The 23,157-nt window shown below is 44.2% G+C and overlaps 1 protein-coding gene across 1 annotated transcript in view; it reads right to left on the reverse strand.

Annotated features, from left to right (window-relative positions):
- The window catches only part of tecrb (trans-2,3-enoyl-CoA reductase b), a 74,370-nt gene that overhangs the window by 36,425 nt on the left and 14,788 nt on the right, over positions 1-23,157 (reverse strand). Inside the window, exons 2-3 of the mRNA XM_048522041.2 lie at positions 9,058-9,108; positions 2,452-2,503 (exon numbers count right to left, since the gene is read on the reverse strand). Of these exons, the coding sequence (XP_048377998.1) occupies positions 2,452-2,503; positions 9,058-9,108 (103 nt within the window). The remainder of the gene's footprint in view (positions 1-2,451; positions 2,504-9,057; positions 9,109-23,157) is intronic.

Consider the following 23,157-nt stretch of genomic DNA (forward strand, 5'->3'; position numbering starts at 1 on the left):
TTGTGATAATATCACTAACCCATTGTCTCCCCTGTAAAGTTGGGGGGAGAGGCAGTTGGGAAGAGTGGCAGCTAATACATAGTAACTGCCTGGTTAAAATATTCCAGCTTTCTACATATGTGACAGAACATACTAGCTATGACCTCACCAGTGTACAGATGTTGTGCTTGAGGTAGTGGTTTTTTGACTGTAGAAGTATTTTATCATTTTGAAAAATATTTTTTATTGCTAACTTATCCTTTCTTCTACCAATGTAAAAACTGCAGTATGTAGGAAATTAATTATTTTCTTGTGCTGTGGTTCAAATGGACAGTGATCATTATTGAGGATTCTTGATGAATTCTTCCAATTCTGAGAGCTCGAATACCCTATTTGTCAATACAAGTATGGAAGATATGACTATATCAGCAAATTAATGGTTAGTGAGAATGAAAAAGGAGCCCCTAAAAAAAATAGAAAAACCCCCAAAAGAATCTCAAGAGGAGTTCTGGTTCGCACTGAAGGATGAGTGATGCCTCCATCACAAATTTATCTAGAAAATATTTTCTGCCCCATGGCACCAAGGTGTGATAACCTGAAGTTTGATGCTTATGGAGTCACAGTCCTCCAGCACAGAGACAGACCCATCAGTCCAAGCTGAACATAATCCCAAACTAAATTAGTCCCACTTGCCTGCTCCTGACCCATATCCCTCCAACACCTTTCCTATTCATATATTTAATTAAATGTCTTTTAAACACCGTAATTGTGCCCACATCCACCACTTTCTCAGGAAATTCATTCTACCCTCTGTGAAAAATTTGTCCCTCATACCTTTTTTTAAAAACCTCTGTCCTCTCACCTTATAAAATGTGCCCCCTGGTCTTGAAATCCTACATCTTAGGGAAAGACACCAACTATTAAGCCTATCTATACCCCTTTATGACTTTATAAACCTCTATAAAAAGGTCAGCCCTCAACCTCCCACAGGCCAGTGAAAAAAGTACCAGACTTTCTTTATAACTCAAATCTTCCATACCCAGCAACATCCTAGTAAATCTATGTTCTGAGACAGTAAGCTATTCCTATTGCCCCAGACCATTCACCCCTTGCCAAGAGTCTAGCTCTCAACTGTCACCCAATTATAGCAGAAAGTGCACCCATCCATACAAATGGCTACACTTGACTCGGCCAATTTGATTGGTCTAAGTCAGGGAGCAACCAGCAACTAAGCTTGGTAACTCCCACCTCAAAAGGAATGGACAGAATTGAAGATGTTGCATAGTGGTAATGTCCTTGCAGTAGCAATATATAAACCCAGGTGGATGCTCTGGGAATGTGGGTTCAAACCCCATCATGGCAAAGTAAATGAATAAATGGTGGAATATAAATCCAGTCACAGTAATACTGGCAGTGAACCCATCATCCATTGTTGCAAAATAAAAACCAGGCCAAACCAATGTGGTTCACTAACGTCCTTTAGGGAAGGAGATCTGCAGTCCTTACTTGGTCTGGCTTATTTGTGATGCCAGACTCCATTCAAATATAATTGGCTCTTAATCACCCTTGGAAATGGCCCTGGCAAGTCACTCAGTTCAACAGGCAATTGGTGGTGGGGGGCAAATACTGGCCTTGCCAGTAACACCCACATTCCATGAAAGTGAGTGCAATTATTATAAATCCTATTTAATATCACCCATCAAATGGTCAACAAAGCATTGTCCTGGAGACGCTCAGTACTTATACAACTATAACTCAAAGAACACAAGCCAGACCACCATGCAAGCCAACCTTCCATCCATTCGCTCCATCCACACTTCTTGTTGCCACAGAAGAGCAGCCAACATCAAAGATCCCTCCCACCCTAGTTACAATCTCTTCCATCAGGTAGAAGATAGAAAAGTTTAAAACACACATATTAACAGGTTCAAGAACAGCTTCTTCCCCACTGTTATTAGACTTCCAAATGGGCCTCTCAAATTTCAAATCTAATGTTGATCTTGCTCTTTGTGCACCTTCGCAGCAGCTGTTACTTTGCCTTCCTCGTTCTATTACTCTATGATCTTTGTATGTTATGATCTGCCTACACTGCACGCAAACAAAACTCTTCACTGTACCAGGTTCATGTGACAATAATAAAATCAAATCAAAGAAGTGAAGAAACTGGACTGTGTCAAAACAGTATCACGTTATTTTCCAGTTCCTAATGATACTAACCAGAACTTTGATTTTCACGATAAAAAGGCCATCAATCCCGCAAATGGGACTGGAACCACAGCACTTTAATCCAATTTCTAAACTAGAACCTGCAACTATAGGCGAGAGTTTAATTATACAGCTAAACTGGGTGCAAGGTTAAAGGGCATTTTGGAGGATCTGGCAAGAATCAAAAGGAAAGCAACATCAAGGGAGAAATTAGACCAAAAGCAAAAAGCATAAACAATTTTCCCAAGACTCTGGCTGCATACTTACGGTTCTTGTGGAACATAACCTTGATCTCTCCAATTGTTGCATTTGGTTCCACCTGTTTTTATAAAGAAACACAGCCCAGAGTTAAGGTAAAACAAAAAGTCTCAAATCAAACTCAACTTCCACACTAACAGACACACTTCAGAGTCTGTCATGTACCTATTAAACTAAATTAGGCATGGTGCTTCAGATCATATTTTTGAAATCAGCTATTTAACCCAGGGGAGTATCACAACTGCCTGTATTTCACAAAGTTGGCACTTTCCAACAGGTGACAGACAACAGTCTGGGCCAGAAAGTTTTTTTAAGTTCAGCAACCTCGGAGACTGCCACAGTTGAAATACACAACCAAACACTCCACCCTACCTCCTCGACACGTCAGCTAACATCTCAAACCTTTCTTCCAAATAGGACAATAGTTAACACAAGGTAAAGTCAGTGAGGTTATTGGTCAACAATGCAGGCAACATGGGCAGTCAGGGGTATGAACCCAATCCAGATCTGGCCATGTGAGCTAGAATGAGGACCAGGACCCAAAAAGCTGAGAGCCGTTTTAAAATTAACATCTTGACGCAATAAGATTGAGTCTGCAACCCTCATGCCATCAATCTTCACATCAGTATGAATCATAGATCAAGGGAGTTCACTTTAGAGGTTGGCACAGATGCAGGTACATACTTGTAAGGAGAGAGATGAAAAGCAAACTCTGCTTCTGCCAGTATCTGCTCCCAAGCACTGAGCATGCACACAGCAACTAATGCCAATGAATGCTACACCTATGAAATCAGACCAGCGTCTTGACTGACTGACACAGGCAAGGTTTGGAATAGTGACAATTAACCAGGTCCAGGCCAACATTTATCCTCCGGCAATACCCTCAATGGGTAATTTCACCATGGGGGCATTGTTCTTGGTGGCAGTTTGCTATGGACAAAGTGCCTGGCATGAATCCCACACTACAACAGTAACTGCTCTAAAAGGACTTCCTTTCAGGTGAAGCACCAAGGGACATCTCACAGGTGTCAAAGGTAGCAACCTTCTCCTTCTCTGAGTATCTGCCCCAAACTGTGAGAGGGCTCAAGTGCTACGAGTACTTAGCACATCAGACCAAAGAACACAACCCAGCTCACCTTCAGTTTTTGATCCTACAAATAAATTAAGAGCATAAGTGTAACTAGGGAGAAAGTAGGGCTCCCCCAAAGATCAACAAAACCATCGATGTTTGAAACCACAGGAGATGGGGGAGATATCACATAAGTATTTTGTTTCGGTATTTACAGCAGAGAAGGACTAGGGAGCTAGGGAACTTGGGAAATAAATAGTGATGACTTGAAAAAGCGTCCAAAATACAGAAAAGGAGGTGCTCAACATCTTAAATCAAAAAGGTGGATAAATCCCTGGGGCCTGATAATAGGTTCAAACAGTGTAGTAAAAGGCCTTTTGGCCCATTGAGTCTTCACCATGAAAGTGCACTAATTTCAATTTCCTGCACTTGTCCCATATCCTTGAATGTTGTGATATGGGAAGTACTCATCAAAATATTTAACGCAAGGTTTCCAGCCTCCACCACCTTCCCAAGCAGTGCATTCCAGTTTCTCACCACCCGCTCAGTCAAAAATGTCTTTTCCCCCCCCAGAATCCCTCGGAATTTCCTGCCTCGTACCCTAAAACAGTGCCCCTTCGTGACTGACACCTCAACCCCCAAAGGGGCACAGCTGTTCCGTGTTCACCCTGTCTATTTCCCTCAAATCGTATACACCTCAATCACATACTCCCTCAGTTTTCTCTGCTCGAGAGAAAACAATCCAAGCCTATCTAGTCTCTCCTTGTATCTCAATTTTGCCATCCCAGGCACCATGCCCATGAACGTCCTCTGTACCCCCTCTAGTGCTATCACATCCGTCCTGTAGTGAGGTGACCAGAACTGCACACAGCACTCCAGCTGCGGCCTGACCAATGCTCTGTACAACTCCAACATTATCGCCTTGCTCTTATACTCTATGCCACAACTGACAAAAGCAGTTGTCCACACGCTTTCCTATTCATGTGCTACAAAGAAAGCAAAGAACAAAAAAAAACAGCACAGGAACAGTGCCTTTGGCCCTCCAAGCCTGTAGCCACATGCTGCCTGCCACAACTAAAACTCCCTACACTTCCGGGGACTGTATCCCTCTAGTCCCATCCTTTTCATGTATTTGTCAAGATGCCCTTTAAAAGTCACTACAGTATCTGCTTCCACTACCTCCACCAGCAGCAATTTCCAGGCACCCACTACCCTCTGTGTAAAAAACAGCTTGCCTCGTATGTCATCTTTAAACCTTGCCCCTCACACCTTAAATAATGGCCCCTGGTAATTGACTCTTCTACCCTGGGGAGAAAGCTTCCGACTGTCCACTCTGTCCACGCCCTTCATAATCTTGTAGGCCTCTATCAGGTCACCCGTCAACCTCCAATGAGAACAACCCAAGTTTCTCCAACCTCTCCTCATAGCTAAATGTCCACCACACCAGACAACATCCTGGTAAATCTTTTCTGTACCGTCTCTAAAGCCACCACATCCTTCTGGTGATCTGGCGACCAGAACTGAATACAATATTCCAAATGTGGCTTAACTAAGGTTCTATAAAGCTGCAACATTACCTGTTTAATTTTTAAACTCAATGCCCCGGCTGATGAAGGCAAGCATGTGGAATTCATTGCCATGGAATGCAGTGGAGGCCGGGATGTTGGATGCCTTCAAGGCAGAGATCGACAAATTCTTGATCTCAGAAGTAATCAAGGGCTACGGGGAGAGTGCAGGGAAGTGGAGTTGAAATGGCCATCAGCCATGATTTGAATGGTGGAGTGGACCCGAGGGGCCGAATGGCCTTTCTTCCACTCCTAAGTCTTATGCTATATGCCTTGTTGACTATCTTCCCCACCTGCGTTGCCACTTTCAGTGACCTGTGTACCTGTACACCCAGCTCCCTCTGCCCATCAGTACTCTTAAGAGTTCTGCCACTTATTGTATAAAAATGACTGGAATTTGAATTCCATCCAGCGTGGTGGTATTTAAACCTGGGGCCCCAGAACATCAGCTAGATTAATAGTCTAGAGATAACACAACTAGGCCATCACCTACCCAGTGTTCTGCCAACTTCAGGGATCTGTGAATAATTATCCCAGGATCCCTCTATTTCTCTAAGCCTCCCAGTCTCCTACCATTCATTAAATAATCCCGCTTCCTATTTCATCTTCCGAAGTGGATGACCTTGTACTATCAAGGTTAAATACCATCTGACCAACCCATCTATATCTTCCTGTAACCTACAAACATCTTCTTTGCTGGTAACCACTCTACCAGTCTGCATGTCAACTGCAAACTTGCTTAACATTCCCCCCACATTAATTTATATCATTTATGTACACAACAGACAATAAGGGTCCCCAGTGCTGATCCTTGTGGTACATTAATGGACACCAGCCTCTAATCACTCAACCAGCTTCTACCACTACCCTTTGTATCCTATGACGAAGCCAATTTCCTGATCATCTTGCCAAGCTTTCCCTAATTCCATGTGCTTTAACCTTCTCAGCCACCCCATGGGACCTTGTCAAAAGCTTTGCTAAAATCTATTCAAACAATATCAACTGAACTTCCCTCATCCACACACATCAGCACATTTTCAAAAATTTCTAACGAATTAAACACTAAATGGATGGGCCTAGGGAGTGTTCCTCAACAAAGAGGCTGAGGGGGGCAGCTACACAGTTCCTTGTAAGTGGAGTCCCAAGCAGACGGGGTGGTGAAGGCAGAGTTTGGCACACTTGCCTTCATTGGTCAGTAAACTGTATATCAGACTTGGGATGTCATGCTTCAGCTCCTGAGGATGACGACGACGACGACAACAACGTGGTCACTTTTAAAATACTGCCTACAATTCTGGTCCCCCTACTATAGAAAAGTTGTTGTTAAACTCAAAAGGGGTTCAAAAAAGATTTGGTTTGGAGGGATTGGAGGGTTTGAGCTATATGGAGAGGTTGACTAGGCAGGAGCTACTTTCCCTGGAGAGTTGGAGGCTGAGATGTGACCTTTTGAGGTTTATAAAAATCATGAGCAACATGGATAAAGTGAATAGCCAATGTATTTTTCCCATGGCAGGGGGGTCCAAAACTAGATGGCACAGGTTTAAGATGAGCAGGGAAAGTTTAAAAAGGGACCTGTGGGACAACTTTTTCCACACAGAAGGTGGCGCGTGTATGGAACAAGCTGCCAGAGGAAGTGGTGGACTCTGATACAATTACAACATTTAAAAGGCATCAGGATGGGTATATGGATAGGAAGGGTTTAAGAGGGAAATGGGCCAAATGCTAGCAATGGGACTAGATCCGTTTAGAATACCTGGTCAGCATGGACAAGTTGGACAGAAGGGCTTGTTTCAATGCTGTACAACTCCATAACTGGGGATGCTGGAAACCAGAAACAAAAATAGCAACAGCTGGACAAGTTCAGTAGGTCTGACTGCCCTGTGAGAGAAATCAAAGGTTTACATTTCGGGTTGCGTGACCCTTCTCAGAACTGATGGGTTTTCAGCCCCTTGAGTCAGTTCTGCTTTTCAATTAAATTCCAGCTGATCTGTACATTGTCTCATAGAATCACAGGATCCCTGCAGTGTGGAAGCAGGCCATTCTGCCTCAAATGTCCACACCAACCCTTCCCAAAGAAACCAACCCTTTCCATGCTGCACAACTCTATGGCTGATGAGTGCTGGGGTGGGACGAAGCCTATGAAAAGAAATTAGATCACTCCAGAAACATCTAAACCCACTGGTCCTAAAGTGGCTGCCATACAGATAGGACAGCCTCCTGCTCTGCCAAGCTGAAGATTGATTCCACAGTTAACAACGGAAATGGTTGCCAAGTCAAAAAGAGAGTCCCCAAGCCTATCAATGGGTATTTGACATTCCTCTGATCCAATGAGCATTCCATTTCAAATCATATAAAAGCTAAGAGGAAACTCTCTTACTTCTGGCTGGAAGAGATGAGAATCCAGCTCAACTGTCCCCTTTCTGCTAGATACATTGACCACACAGCACTAACTGCCTCTATCACGAAGAGAAATCGCTACAGGGATGTGATCAGTTGGAATGTGGCCAACTTTGTCCTTACCCCACTGATCAGCTGCAACCTAGCTAAAACAAAAAAAGGGAACTGTTCTGAACTAGGGTACTTTAATTTCCTACAGTTCACTCCCACAAATATTGCTCCATCAGGTTAGGTCTGGTAGCAACTTCCATGTCCATGGTACCACACACAGATATGTTTCCTCCAGTGACTCCTATCCAGGCACAACATCAAGAATGGAATGGGGCTGGTGCCCTCTAGACTGGGCACAGAAGACCAAGGTTGTTAGCAGTAGAGAGCCGTTGGTAACAATCAGAAGTGATGACAGATGCCCACTTGGCAAGGTGAGCAAGTATGGGACCAGCCTCCGGGGAGCAACACAGACAGCCGACGCCTGTGCTGACTCCTCCAGATATGTACCACCTCCCCTGCAACCCGTGACCTCTGATAACCTTGCATATGGGTATGACATTTGAAGCCCTGTGAATAACTGGAGATGTCCACAAGGTAAAGCCACTTGTTGCAGCTTCACCAAGGCTCCTGGCTGGGTTGCCATTTGCCAGCTACTAAACAACACTCCACTCTATCACTGTGAAAGCCAGAAGCTTTTAAACAGCAGATAGCCTAGAGACCAAAGTCCAAGTGGAAAGTGGTTATCTTGTGGGGTGGAATATATCAACAAATGGACCAAGAAACAAAAAAGGAGAGAAATACGAATCTAGATCTAATCCTTGAATAATACACTACCAGAAAAAAAAGAGCCCATTCTGCTCGTCATGAGTGCCCCAAATCCTGTTTGGAAGAGTGCAGAGAGTCTCAGATGCTCTGCTCTTTCCCGAGAGCCTGCAGTGTTTGTGGATTCAAGCTTTTGTCCAACTTCCTTTTGAAAATTACCAATGAATGTTTTTTCCACTCACACATCAGTGACACCTACCCCTCCAAAACCCTTTAAAGCCCATGCTAGACCAGAGCAACTCACTGTACAAACTGGCTTCCATATAATAACCAGAGGTGATATCCCCTCATCACAGGGGGTCAGTTTAGCTCAGTTCACTGGATGGTTGGTTTGCAAAGCAGTTTTAATGCCAACAGTGTGGGTTCAAGCCCCAACACAGGCTGAGGTTACTATGCAGGACTCTCCTTGTCAACCTCTCCCCCACCACCTGGAGGGGAGGGGACACACACTGTGCCTTTCAGTTATGACCCTCCCAAGAATGAACACAGTTTCTCCCAATGTTCCTGATAGAACAGATACACCCTCAAATTGCTCCTGGTGCTGTCTCCATTTCAAGGAGTTTGTATAGGTATCAGGGGATGCCTTGGTCTATGATGTTGATTCATCACTTCCAATTAACAAGGTAATTGTGGGCTCAAGCACAGATTTTCCCAATGCACCTAGACTGTTTTCGACAAGCACAGGAACCTGTCCACAAACATACAGCCCCAGCAATTAACACTTTGTTGATATGTACTTTGCTGCCCAAACATACATATAATTGCACTTACCTTGTCCAGAAAGGTGAGCTTCTGCTTAGTCCTTGCGTCCAAGATCTCCACCTCAAAGAAAACACAAGCTTTTTTAGATTTCTTCTGCGATTTGTGGGGACGGCTGGGTAGAATCAGACCATTAGCCAACAAGAAGTTTGGCTCCGGCAGCATCACACTCATATTCATTGCAATTCCAATCAGTCCCACTCTAAAAGTTTAACCTTTCCTCCTCTCTTTCCAAAAAGAGGAGATTCTCGAATTGAAAATAAAATAAGGAGAACAGAAAAACAAAGTTCTGCTGCCCGAGGTACAGTGAGCCACGATAAAATCCGGTCATCTGCAGCTTCTAGACAGGACAGCTCTAAAAAGGAGACTGCCTGAGCGGAGGTAACCTGATAGCCTTGGAATGTGAGCTCCTGACAACTCCAACTAAATATAATCCAATTAAACAGCAGCAGAACATCTGGGACTCCAAGGGTTGAGTGAATTGGAGAAATGTACTCAGATTTTATTTGGGAATCAAACCAACTGGTAGTGCAAGCAGTCAGTGCGCCTGAGAGACCCCACATGGTCAGGGGTAAGCATCCCTGCTGTGTCCCAGAATGGGACAGACTGTGACAGAAGAGTGCAGTCCTCGCCAGGGGCACCAGGTACTGGCATAATCGATGAGCCAGGAGCATTTTCACCTGAATATGGTATTGGCATGGGTCAGCAGGATGTCCATAATCCCAGGCAACGACCAGACCACAGGACAAACTTCATCCAACCAATTTATGCTGGTGTTTATACTGCACACTCTGCTATCCCCATGTCTGCTTATCCCGACAGGACGCAAACGTCTTTGCCAATGAGCATTTGCTTCACATGATGTCCGGGGGTGTTACTTTCACCCAAGAGGACCAGACAGGAAGTTTACACATACTTTTATTTACCCTGCCTCTGCAGTGGCCCTGGGGTTTTTCAGCCAAGTGAATGCAGGGCTGAGGGGGAACAGGGGTATTTGTTTAAGACAGGTCAGCCACTGTGGTCTAGGAAAGGTTTAATGGAGCAGCCAGTTTTCACTGCCAAGTTGTTTCATACATGTCAGAGATGCCTCCTGTTGTCTGAATGCCAGCTGACACTCAGCGTTAAGGATCATGAATGTCAAGGTTCACAAATGAAGAACGCTTGCACTCTACTGGCCACGGAAGGATGATGACAGAGTAAACAGAACCTGGCCGGGGCAATCAAAAAAAAATACAACAAAAATCAGGTCAGGAGCTCAGCTGCATAAAATGACAAATACAGTTCCTTTAAAATTCAGAATCCACACACATTTCTAAAGTAGCAACGCTCATGATCTTCTTTCAAATAGACTATCCTCTTTCCCTTCTCCCCACCCAATAAATTATCAGATTCCATAAGCATGGGCCGCCCGTCACCTGACTGCACTGAGATCTCTGTGGCTGCTGCAACTTCCCATATAATCACACCCAAGGCAGTATCACAAACATTCCAAGGTGCTTTACAAAGGTGTTATCAAACAAAAAACTGATGTTGAGCCAAACCTCGAAAGGTTGGTCAGAAAAAGTAGGCTTTAAAGCAAGGAGGAAGAGGGAGAAGGGAATTCTGGAGCTCGGGGCCTTGGCAGCTGAAGGCACACAGTCAATAAAGTAGAAATTAAAACTGGATACACACAACAGGCCAGGATATGGGGGAAAAGCAGATATTTCAGCTTCGTAGGGCTGGAGGAGGATAGAATGCTTTGGCCCCTCCTTAACTTGAGAGTCTGGGAAAGAAGATCCCTTGATGCAGAGCTACAGAAAATAGGGAAATTACAGCATCTATATAATTTTCGTCAGCTGCATTCTAAATTGTATTGAAGTTATTGTTCTGGACTATTCTGACAAAAATGCGATAATTGAATGGTCTTAAATTGAGTATTTTACTGTACACAAGACTATAAAGACAGCAGACTTTGACAGTTTTCTTTAGCACTAATTAAATGAGAGTGCAATGGTGTGTTGGGGAAAAGGGGTCCGTATGTCTCTCTGTGCATGCAGGTGTGGGTGAAGACAATGAGTAACCCCACAGCACAGCCTGCATGTACACACAGCCAGGCAGTACTGGGATATCTCTACCTCGCAGGAATTGTGTGGTCCTGGAGATTTGAATACGGCTATTCTTGACAGTGTTGCATCATATCCTGACTCTCAAACTCAGCTTTGCCAGCGTCAGCTTTTTGGGACTCTTACAAGTGACAGCGAGAACAGTTTTAAACATCCTATGTGGTGAAATGAACTAATTCCTCACTAGGAAGAGATTCTTATTTCATGCCCCGATATGGCTGATGAGCAAGTTTCACTGCAGACAGGCCTCTGGAGAGCTTTGCAATCACAGGCCTGTGAAAGCAAGCAGAGGCCTGCGTTAATGCGCTAATGGCAGCACCTTATGTGCAGCTGTTAAAACAGAACACTGAGCTCAGCTTGTGTCAGTCATATTAATAGAAGCCACAGGCAGGACAAACACAGTGGGCAGCGCACAGGAGAACAAAACGACCATCACACACCCGTACTTCACAAGGAGGCCAAACCGGTAGCCGAAATGGATTTTTACTGGGAACCGCGGCTCCATAATCATTCCACAAACAGTAAGCTATCCAATGCTTTAATCTGTCAAATAGAACAGATCATGCTATTGTTTTTAAAATGCTGTAGATGGTTTGGGAGAAAAGTTTCAGCAGATACAGACTGTAATTGGGGTCCTAGAAGTAAAATTCTGCAAGCACAATTCTTTCACTGCTTTTCAACAGTTTGGCTCTGGGCTGGACTTGTGACAAAGTTAAGAATAAATAAAACAGACTCTTCAAGAATGAAAACCTTTTGGAGACAGACGTCACTGAGTTTTCTGCAGTGAGTCAGAACACAAAACTCTTGACACATGGTCAGACCTAAACTAACTGGTGTTTTATATAGAAACTCAAGGAGGAGACAGTGTGGGACTGGAAGAGAAGGAAGAACAATCGTGGCCATAAGGAGCTGCCACTGGTGTTCCACAGAAACTTTCTCCAACAGAGACAGCTGGGTTTAAGTGGCTACAACTGGGTCATTTTCACATTGACTGCCCTGATGTAGGGGTGTGACAAAACAGAAAAAAAAAACTGGTGCACTTAAACAGCATACTTGGTAATTTATCAAATTATAAGCTGTCCAAAACATTTCCAGTCACTTAAACCCAGGCAGTATCAGGTCGGGAAAGACATAAGGCAGCTGTATACAAATGTTCTCATTCTGCCAACTGCCAAGTGCTCCTCAGACTGAGCAACATAAATGCCATGACTGTTTTCAAATTAAGTTCCAGCTTCATGCATAGTTTATAGTCCAACAGGTTTATCTGAAATCATAAGCTTTCAAAGCAATGCTCCTTCCACAGGTGACCAAGGAGCAGCAATTTCAAATAAACCCGTTGGACCTTAACCTGGTGTCATGTGACTTTTGACTTTGTCCAGCTCCTTCCAACACCGGCACCTCCACACGATGAATAGTAGTCAAGCAACAAAAAAAAAAGTGTTCTATAAAATGTGAGCAGTCTGAGCAATGTTTGGAAACCAATACATTCAGGGGGAAATAGGTGCTGTAAGATCTTTGATTCCCAAAACTCTGCACCCCTAAAACTTTTGACGAGTCACGTGCACATTTGCTATACAGTAATGTTGCTGTGTGCCGTAATCATCACCAGGTATGGTAATGATCGCTGCGTACAGTACTGATCGCTGGTGATCAGCCAGTGCATGACTCCACTACAAGTAGAGTCCACTATTCTAGACATAACAGGTGGTTGAAAGTGAACAAGTCGAAATTTGACTTTTTTTGAGTAAAATGCCTGTGTTTGCAGACAACGCAAAGCTGAATGGGAAGGTGAGCTGTGAGGAAGATGCACAGATGTTTCAGTACGATTTGTACCATTCGACTGAGTGGGCGAATGCGTGGCAGATGAAGTATAAATGTGGGTAAATGTGAAGTTCAGAAACATGAGAAGCAATCTCATAGAAACCAATACCATTCTAATAGAATGGGATGGAGTAATTGCAGGAAAGATGTTCCCAATGATCAGGGAGTCCAGAAGCTGCGAGGCAACTGTCTAAGGATATGAGGTAGTGCATTTAAGGACTGAACGGAGGAGAAATTTCTTCACCCAGACAGTGGTAAACCTGTGAAATTTTCAGCCTCAGAAAAAGTGGTTAGGGTCTGAAACATTGAAATGTTTCAAGGTGGAACTCGATATAGTTCTTACTGCTAAAGGGATCAAGGAATAGAAGGAGCAAGTAGGAACAGAGGACAGAGTTGGATTATCAGCCATGACCCTATTGAATGGTACTGCAGGCTCAAAAGGGCCGAATGGCCTATTCTTGCTCCTAATCTCTAAGTAATTCTGATGTAGCATCTGAAGATGGACTCTGTCAGGCCTCAAATATGACTTTAGGGTAGTCAGGATAGTGCAAGTTAAAAGGATGACTTTGCAAAAGTTCCAGCCATTGGGAGTGTTTTAGTCAGCTGCAAAACATCCACAAAGACAGATTCTCTTTGTTTTTGGGGGGGGGGGGGTGCGGGGAAGAGGGACAACCAGCCTAAACTATCAATCAGTGGTGTGAAAAATCTACTACCTTGGAAAGCAGCATGATTTATATGCTTGCAAATATAAAAGGTTGGCAGACTGAGGAAAGCAACAACATACCTTGCCTCATAAGCCAAGGTGTTATGTATTTCTAGAAAGGAGGTAACCATAAGCTGTTTGCACAGGAAACCCCACATTGAAGACCTAAGAGGTATATAGGACAATCATAAATGGGAGGACTAACTGAGATATTGAGCTTCCTGCCTCCTAGTGCACTAGGTCCTAGTAGTCACTGGGCTACATGACACCACTGGAGATTCAACCAATAGTTACTGTAATGAACTCAATTTCAGATAATTTGAGAGGATTAAGCAGTTACCAATGCCTTTTGTGGAAATGCAACAGACTTTTAAATCACATAGATCACTCCAAGTAGAGTGGAACATTGCAATTTCATTGGGGTAACTGAAAATTAAGCACACAAAAGAGTAGTTCATCTATCACACTAACAAAAGGTGCCCAAAAGCAAGCTCAGGGAGGACGTAATTGTGATCAGTGATAATGGGAACTGCAGATGCTGGAGAATCCAAGATAATAAAATGTGAGGCTGGATGAACACAGCAGGCCAAGCAGCATCTTAGGAGCACAAAAGCTGACTTTTCGGGCCTAGACCCTGATGAAGCAACAAGAGAGAAAAAGCTGGGTTCGGTCATTGGGAACATTTTCCGCTTTTGGAATACAGATGGAAAGCGGAGAACAAGACACAGGGAACAAGAGATTTGAGGAAGTACAGGCAAGTAGGAAGAGGCCACAATAATCTGGAAGGAGTCCTTCAATCAATATTGCTGAAAACAAGCAGCTTGCTTTTATGTGGCACTTCTAACACAAAACTTTGAAGTCTTTCACAGTAAACAGAAAATGAATTTTTCTGGAAGCGCACAGGTGATACAAGGTCCGGATTCCAAAAGCTCAGTTAAGGAGGTAGGGTTTTTAAGAATCGGCTTAAAGAAAGGAAAAGTCAGAGAGATTTAAAAGGAGAACATTCTGGAGCTTATGGTTCAGACCCTACTCAAGAGTGTAGATATTGCAGGCAGTCATCTGAGTGGAATTTCACATTTAGAGAGGGCCTGAATGATCTCGAAGACAAGACCAACAGTTTTAAAATAAAGATGATGTTTAACTGGGAGCTAATGTAGGTCAGTGAGCCACAAATGGTAGCAGGATTTTGACAAGCATGGCTATTGAAGGCTAGGATTTTGGAGTGTGTGTCAGGCAGGAATGAGCTGGAACAGCCAAGTGTACGGGTAATAAAAGCATGATGAGAATTTCAGCAGAAATGGCAGAGGGAAAAAATACTCGATCTTTAGAATAGCAAGATTATACTTTCAGAAACACACATATCACTGGCCATCCACTTATAGAATCATAGATTACTCTTTTAAACATAGCTGCGGAATTGGTGACATAACAGAAGCTCTGTAAATTTGAGCTCAGCCAAAACTATACTTCCTCTTCCTTCTAACTCCCGCACCATCCTGACCTGTCCCACTCATAACCCTCAAACTCGGTTCTATAGCTGCTCCCTGAATGGCTGTGTGGTTAACTCTTCACCACCCTCTGAAATGGCTGAGTGATCCACTCCACTGAAAAGCAATTAGGGGTGGGCAACATCCACATTCCATAAGTGAATAAGCTTTGTGTACCACTTTTTTGTGTTGACAAAGTAAAATATAGCAAGACACTTTTGAGAAACGTTGTCAAAAGCATTTGACCCTGAGCAGCACACAGAAACTAGAGCAAATGTTTCAAAACCTCCTCAGAAATGTAAGTTTTAAGGGAGGAAGAGGCTGAGACTTTTACAAGAGATCAGAGGGAGGCTATTTGGCCTTTTGTGTCTACGTTGGTTCTCTAAAGGAATGACTTACTTATTATCGATCTGATACGTTCTCCCCTTATACCCTACACTTTAATTCCCTTGAAATAACAGTCCAATTTCCTTTAGAAAGCCTCTATTGAACTGAGCCAACACACGCTCTAAGGCAGTGAATTTCAGACCCCGATTACTCATTGTGGGGAATAACCATCCCTCCCATTACTTTTTTTAAATCTTTGCTGCTTTCGTCAATTTCTTTGAACTTGATACACGCTCATTCTTGATCCTTTCACAATTGGGAATGTTTGTTTCTACTCAGTCCAGACCCCCTCGTGATCTTTGAACACTTCTATCAAACCTCTTCTCAGCTTGCTCCAAGAAAAACCAGTCCCAGCTTCTCCAATTTCTTCTTCAGCAGTTCCAAGGATGAGGAATTTCATTCATGTAGGTCTTTTCTGCACTGTTTGTCCAATGCCTTCCTAAACTGTAGTGCCCAGAATTGTACATAATAATTCTGCTGAGGCCAAACTATTGTCTTACACAAATTCAATGTAATCTCCCGCGCTTTAAACATTTTTGTTCACAGGCTGGTCGTAAGGCCTGTATTTATTGCCCATCTTGACGGCCTTCGCAAAAGGTGGTAGTGAGTGTGTACTCTATACCCTTATTAAAAACTGCGATGCTTTGTTAACTGTTTTCTCAATCCAAATTAGGAAGGAATCTCTGAGTTTATGTCTAGACAGACGAAGGCATGGCCACTAAATGGTGAAATCAAGAACGTACAAGAGAGAGAACAATGCAGTGAGCCATAAAGCTGTTTTGTTTTGCCCATTGTGGCTGTTTAGCAGAGCTCTCAATTGGACCCACTCCCTGCTCTCCCTCCTCAGCTCTAATGCAGAGGCTCCTAGCAGATTACAGTAATAAGGAGGAATTTGAAAGCCCAGGAGAAAATTGGAAAATGGGAGGTGCTGCCGTTCAGGGAGCAGCTGAGCAGGGGCCAGTGAACCCGATATCAGTGGCAGCTAGGGTGTTGGAGGGAATCCTGAGGGACAGAATTGACATGTATTTGGAGGGCAAGGACTGATCAGGGATAGTCAACACGGCTTTGCGTGTGGGAAATCATGTCTCACTAACTCGGCTGAGATTTTTGAAGTGACAAAGAGGACTGATAAAGTCAGAGCAGTGGATGCTGTCTATCAGAGCTTCAGTAAGGCCTTCAACAAGGCTCCTCATGGTAGATTGGTTAACAAGGTTAGATCACAGGGAATATAGGGAGAACTAGCCATTTGGATTCAAAATTAGCTGGAAGGTAGAAGACACAGGGTGGTGGTGGAGGGTTTTTAAAATCAGAATTGAGGCCTGTGACCAGTGGTGTGCCTCAATGATTGGTGCTGGGTCCACTGTCTTTTTGTCATTTACATAAATGATTAGGAAGCAAATGTAGGAGGTATGGTTACTGAGTTTGCAAATGACACCAAAATTGGAGGTGTAGTGGACAACCAAGGAGATTACCTCAGAGCACAACAGGATCTTCATAAGATGGGCCAACGGGCGGCACGCGGAGTTTAATTCAGATAGATGTGAGGCGATGCATTTTGGAAAGGCAAATCAGGGCAGAACTTGTACATACACTTAATGGTAGGGTCCTGGGGAAGTGTGGCTGAACAAAGAGATCTTGGAGTGCAGGTTCATGGTTCCTTGAAAGTGGAGTCCCAGGTAGACAGGGTGGTGAAGATGGCGTTTGGTATGCTTGTCTTTACTGGTGAGTACACTGACTGCAGGAGTTGGGAGGTCATGTTGAGGCTATACAGGACATTGGTGAGGCCACTTTTGGAATACTGCATTCAATTCAGGTCTCCCTTCTATAGGAAAGCTATTATTAAACTTGCGCGAGTTCAGAAAAGACTTACAAGAATGTTACCTGGATTTCAGCTGTAGGGAGAGTCAGAATACAAAGAACCAGGCCTTTCGACACATGATGTTGTGCCAAACATGACGCCAAATTAAACTAACCCCTTCATCCTGCCCATGGCCCATATCCCTCCATCCCTTACATATCCATGTGCTTATCTAAAAGCACCTTCAAATGCCCCTACTGTATCTGCCCCCACCACTACCCCGGCAGAGTGTTCCAGACTCCTATCACTCTAAAACACTTGCCCTTCACGTCCCCTTTGAACCTTCCCCCTCTCACCTTAAATGCATGCCCCTTAATATTAGACGTTTCAACTCTGGGGAGAAAAAAAGATTCTGAGTGTCAACCCTATCTATGCCTCTCATCTAGACTTCTATCAAGTCTCCCCTCAGCCTCTGCTGCTCCAGAGAAAACAACCTTAGTTTGTCCAGCCTCTCCTTAGAGCTCATACCTTCTAATCCAGGCAGCATCCTGGTAAAACTCTCCTGCATCCTCTCCAAAGCCTCCACATCCTTCCTGTAATGTGGTGACCAGAATTGAATGCACTACCTCTAAGTGCGGCCTAACCAAAGTTTATAAAGCTGCAACATTACTTCCCAACTCTTGTAGCTAAATTCCCTGACCAGAAAATGGAAGCATGTCATGTGCCTTCCTTACCACTCTAGTTACTAGGGTGGCCACTTTCAAAGAGCTATGAACTAGAACTCAAGATCCCTCTACACATTAAACGTTAATAAAGGGTCCTGCCATTAACTGTACTTCCCCTAAACATTTGATCTTCCACACTTGCCCAGATTAAACTCCATCTACCATTTCTCCACCCATATCTGCAACTAATCTATATGCTACTATATCCTTTGGACAACCTTTTATACCATTCACAACTCCCCCGATCTTTGTGTGTTCTCTTGAATAGGCTGGGGCTATTTTCCCTGGAGTGTTGAAGACTGACAGGTGACATTATACAGGTTTATAAAATCATGAGGGGCATGGAGAGGGTGAATCCAAAACTAGAGGTCATAGGTTTAAAGTGAGAGAGGAAAGATTTAGAAGGGACTTAAGGGGTAACCTTTTCACACAGAGGGTGGTGCGTGTATAGAATGAGTTGCCAGAGGAAGTGGTGGAGCCTGATACAATTACAATATTTAAAAAGCATCTGGATGGGTATGTGAATGGGAAGGGTTTCAGAGCGATATGGGCCAAATGCTGGCAAATGGAAGTAGACTAATTTAGGATATCTAGTCTCCATGGTTGGTCTGAAGGGTCTGTTTCTGTGCTATACGACTCTATGACTCTAGTTTCTTGTACAACAAGACCCAGCTGTTTAAAACAAAAATACAGAGCCTCACAAATTTTCTAGCAAGGGATCCCCACCAAAGCCTGGCCTCAAGTCTCAACTGTGTATTTGGGTGGGCTAGCAGATTTAGTGGAACTGAATAACAGGCCCTTTCCCTTCTTCAGTTACACCACCCACTGCCAAACTGGAGGGCTGCAAACCAGGAGAAGTCCAGTGACTGGGCCAGAGTTTGAGCAGATCTGTTGGATTCTGTAGGCTACCAAATCTTGCCGTTAACTAACAGCTGTTACTTCAGGACTGGAGTTGGAAAAAGATATTCTGCACTCTTCAGTGTCAATTCTCTCTTCCTCCAGAACCGAAACACAGCCCACAGGGTTCCATTCTTAACTAAAATGTCACTCGTCTGCCCTGAAACAATTCACAACACGAACTTGGCCCCTTACATATAATATTCGGTGTGCTTACTCTCCAGCTCAAAGTGTGGTTTCAGGCATATCGGTGTTCCTGCCCAACTTGTAGTTTATATTTACTCCTCTGGCATTATGTAGTTTGGAACAGGGAAATGTTTTCATTCACACCATTCTGTGGAAGATGGTCCTCTATTACACAGCCTTCATTTGATTTGGGTCACGTGTACCTAGGGACAGTGAACTGTTTGTTTTGTGTGCAGTACAAGCAGATCATCCCAGACAAAGTGCATTAAGGTGAGGAATACAATGTTACAGCTGCAGAAAAAGGTGCACAAAAGAGTGAGGTCAGTATTTAAAATTAACATTTGAGAGGTCCATTCAGCAGTCTAATAACAGAGGGGAAGAAGCTGTTCCTGAACCTGTTGCTATGTGTGTTTAAGCTTCTGTATCTTTTGTCCAATGGAAGAGGTTGGAGGAATTTATAACCCAGCTGTGAGGGATCTTTGACGATGTTGGCTGCCTTCCTGAGGCAGTGAGAAGCGTAGATGGAGTCAATGGATGGAAGGCTGGCTTGCATGATGGACTGGGCTGAGTTCACACCTCTCTGTAGCTTCTTGAGGTCCTGCTCAACATCTCCACTTGTGACTCAGTTTAAATCTTTCCAACAAGATCCGATGTGTTTCTCCCCTCAGCCTCACCAAACATGATGCAGGATTCTTTTTGATGAGTGCTACTTCCGTAAAGCCACTCTCGTGATTCGATGCTTAGTGGTCTCACTCAAGTTGGCAGATCATGGGTTCAAGCCCCATCATACAAGCTGACAGTATCTAGTGGCAGTTCAGAGGCACGTGCAATCGTTACTACAATGTAGGAACTGTAGTAATGTTCCTACTGTCGGGAAAAGCAGCCAGTGTGTACAGAGCAAGGTCCCACACAAACTGATAAACAGCCAGTTATTTCAGTGATGTTCAATGAACATTGGCAGGGAAGCCAGAGAGAGAAAAGTCACAGCACTGCTGATAGTGGGGTACTTCCAAAGCTGCAATGCGGTCAGCCTGGATGTTTGTGCTCAAGTCTTTGGCACGAGATTATAACAAATTGACCTTCTGAATCAGAAGCAGGAGAGCTAACCCACACCTGATGTACCGCAAGAACAGTGGCTCAGTGGTTAACACTGCTGCCTCACAGCACCAGGGACCCGGGTACAATTCCACCCTCAGGCAACTGTCTGCGTAGAGTTTGCACATTCTCCCTGTGTCCGAGTGGGTTTCCTCGCGCAGTCTAAAAGATGTGCAGACTAGGTGGATTGGCCGTGCTAAAGAGCCCGTGGTGTTCAGCCGTTGTGTATCTTAGGTGGATGGGTCTAAGTGGGATGCTCTGAGGGTCAGTGTGGACTTGCTGGGCTGAAGGGCCTGTTTCCACACTCTAGGGATTCTATGGAAAGAACCAGGGGGTCATCAAATTTGCCTCTGCTCGAAAGTCATCGTTCCCAGAGCATATCCCAAGACAGCGAATGCCTGAAACCATGCCAGTGTATATTTAGCCTGGCACAGTAACATGCTGTTTGATGTGGATGAATTCAGGATATCAGGTTTATACCTCTGCACAGACAGATGGAATTCAGCTCAGAACTTTACTTCTACCAGCCTCAAACAAATCCTCCCTGCGAATTAGCACCCTCGTGCTGCAGAAGCTGCTTGAAGCATCCCTCACGCATTGCTGTGAATTCATGCTAAGCTCCCCATTGAGGGCTAGACGTAGGCCTGAGTAAACAGAACACTGTCGGGTAATCCAATGTCACAGTTTGTACAAGCTGGCAGCTTCAGGGAATACTCAGCACAGACCACTCACTCCTCCAACTTGCAAATTATGGAGCAACATTCAGGAGGGTTGGACAGGTCAAGTTATAACACAGCCTGGCTGAGTGGTGCATAATTTGCAGCGTAATGGTTCAGATTAAGCATTCACATAAGTACTGTACAGCCTGGGTACGTGCTGCATTAACTGACTCCTTTTCCCTTACTAATGCTCGTTGGAGAGGGTAGGTCTCTCGATAGAGTCAGCCTCAGGCAGAGTCACATGGGATTCAATGAACGGTTGAGGATCCTGGGATTGCATTCATTAGAGTTTAGAAGGTTGAGGGGAGATCTAATAGAAACTCACAAGATAATGCATGGTTTAGGAAGGGTGGACGCTGGGAAGTTGTTTCCGTTAGGTGGTGAGACTAGGACCCGTGGGCACAGCCTTAAAATTAGAGGGGATAAATTTAGAATAGAAATGAGGAGGTATTTCTTCAGCCTGAGAGTGGTGGGCCCGTGGAATTCATTGCTACAGAGAGCAGTGGAGGCCGGGACGTTAAATGTCTTCAAGGCAGAGATTGATAAATTCTTGATCTCGCAAGGAATTAAGGGCTACGGGGAGAGTGCAGGGAAGTGGAGGTGAAATGCCCATCAGCCATGATTAAATGGCGGAGTGGACTCGATGGGCCGAATGGCCTTACTTCCACTCCTATGTCTTTTGGTCTTAATGGACAAACTGCTCTCGTCTGCCACAAAGCCCACCATGGGGCATATTCTACAGAAACACATTTTGAAAGCATGGCTTGTTTTGATTTTTTTGTTTTATTCATACATGGGCTGAGGGCGTCACAGGTCAAGATAGCATTTATTACCCACCCCTAATTGCCCATAGGGCAGTTGAAAGTCAACCACATTGCTGTGGGTCTGGAGTCACACGTCGGTCAGACCAGGTGAGGATGGCAGTTTCCTTCCCTAAAAGACATTAGTGAGACAAATGGGTTTTACCACAAAAATCGACAATGGACTTGCAGTCATCATTAGGCCCTTAATTCCACCATTTGCCATGGTGGGATTAAAACCTCGGTCTCCAGACCATTATTTTGGTCACTGGATTAAAAGTCCAGTGATAATATCACTAGGCCGTCACCTTCCTCAAAGAGACCATCATGACTGGCCCTGGATTGCCTGGGTGACTGTGCCAGGGAGACAATTCTTGAAGATCAGCTGTGGCTCACTGGTGATGTTCTGGTTCTAATGTTTGCTCTAGAGGCTTGTTACCCTAAGACCATAAGACCTAAGAGGACAAATACACCATTTGGCCCATCAGATCCATTCCACTATTAAATGGGATCATGGCTGACCTGATAATTCTCAATTCCACTTTGCTGCCTTATCCCCATAAGCCACTGATTCCCTTCCTGACTAGAAAATGGGCCTCAGCCTAGAACATACTTAATGCAACAGCCTTCAGAAACCTCTGTGTAAAGAATGCCACAGATGCACTCCCTTTTGTGACAGAGAGAGAGAGAGAGAGAGAGAGATATTTCATCATCCATCTTGTATATACAACCCCTTACTGAGAGATGGTGTCTCCTGGTCCTAGACCCTTGCACAGGGGAAAAACAAACACACTGCGTCAACCCTGTCAAGTCGCCCAACAATCTTGTTATGTTTCTTATAAATGAGTAACACTGATACTTCTGGTAAAGTGCCAGAGTGCAGAGTGCAGGTTACCTGGTACATTATCAATTTGCTGATTATGACGGTAATCACTCCTAAAATGCCCTGGAATAGCCTGCAAAACCTGCCAATGGAGGCTTGCTGGACCAACTACACGAGGTTTAAATGAATGGCTGAAGCTTGCAAGCATAGATATGTACCGCACAGAAATAGGCCTTACAGTACAACTCGCCCACGCGGACCAGTTACCCTAAATTAATTTCGTCCCATTTGGTCCATATCCCATGAAACTCTTCCTGTCCATATACCCATCCAGATACCTTTTTTAAATGTTGTAACTGTACCAGCCTCCACCACTTCTTCTGGTAACTCATTCCATACATGCACCACCCTCTGTTTGAAAATGTTGCCCCTCAGGTCCCTTTTAAATCTTTCCCCTCTCGTCTTAAAGCTACGCCCTCTAGTTTTGAACTCCCCTATCCTGGGGAGAAAAAAAAGTTACTTTAGCAATTTACCCTATCCATGCCAGTCATGATTTTATAAACCAGCCC

The sequence above is a fragment of the Stegostoma tigrinum genome, chromosome 35 (assembly GCF_030684315.1).
Source record: "Stegostoma tigrinum isolate sSteTig4 chromosome 35, sSteTig4.hap1, whole genome shotgun sequence".
Lineage (NCBI taxonomy): Eukaryota > Metazoa > Chordata > Chondrichthyes > Orectolobiformes > Stegostomatidae > Stegostoma > Stegostoma tigrinum.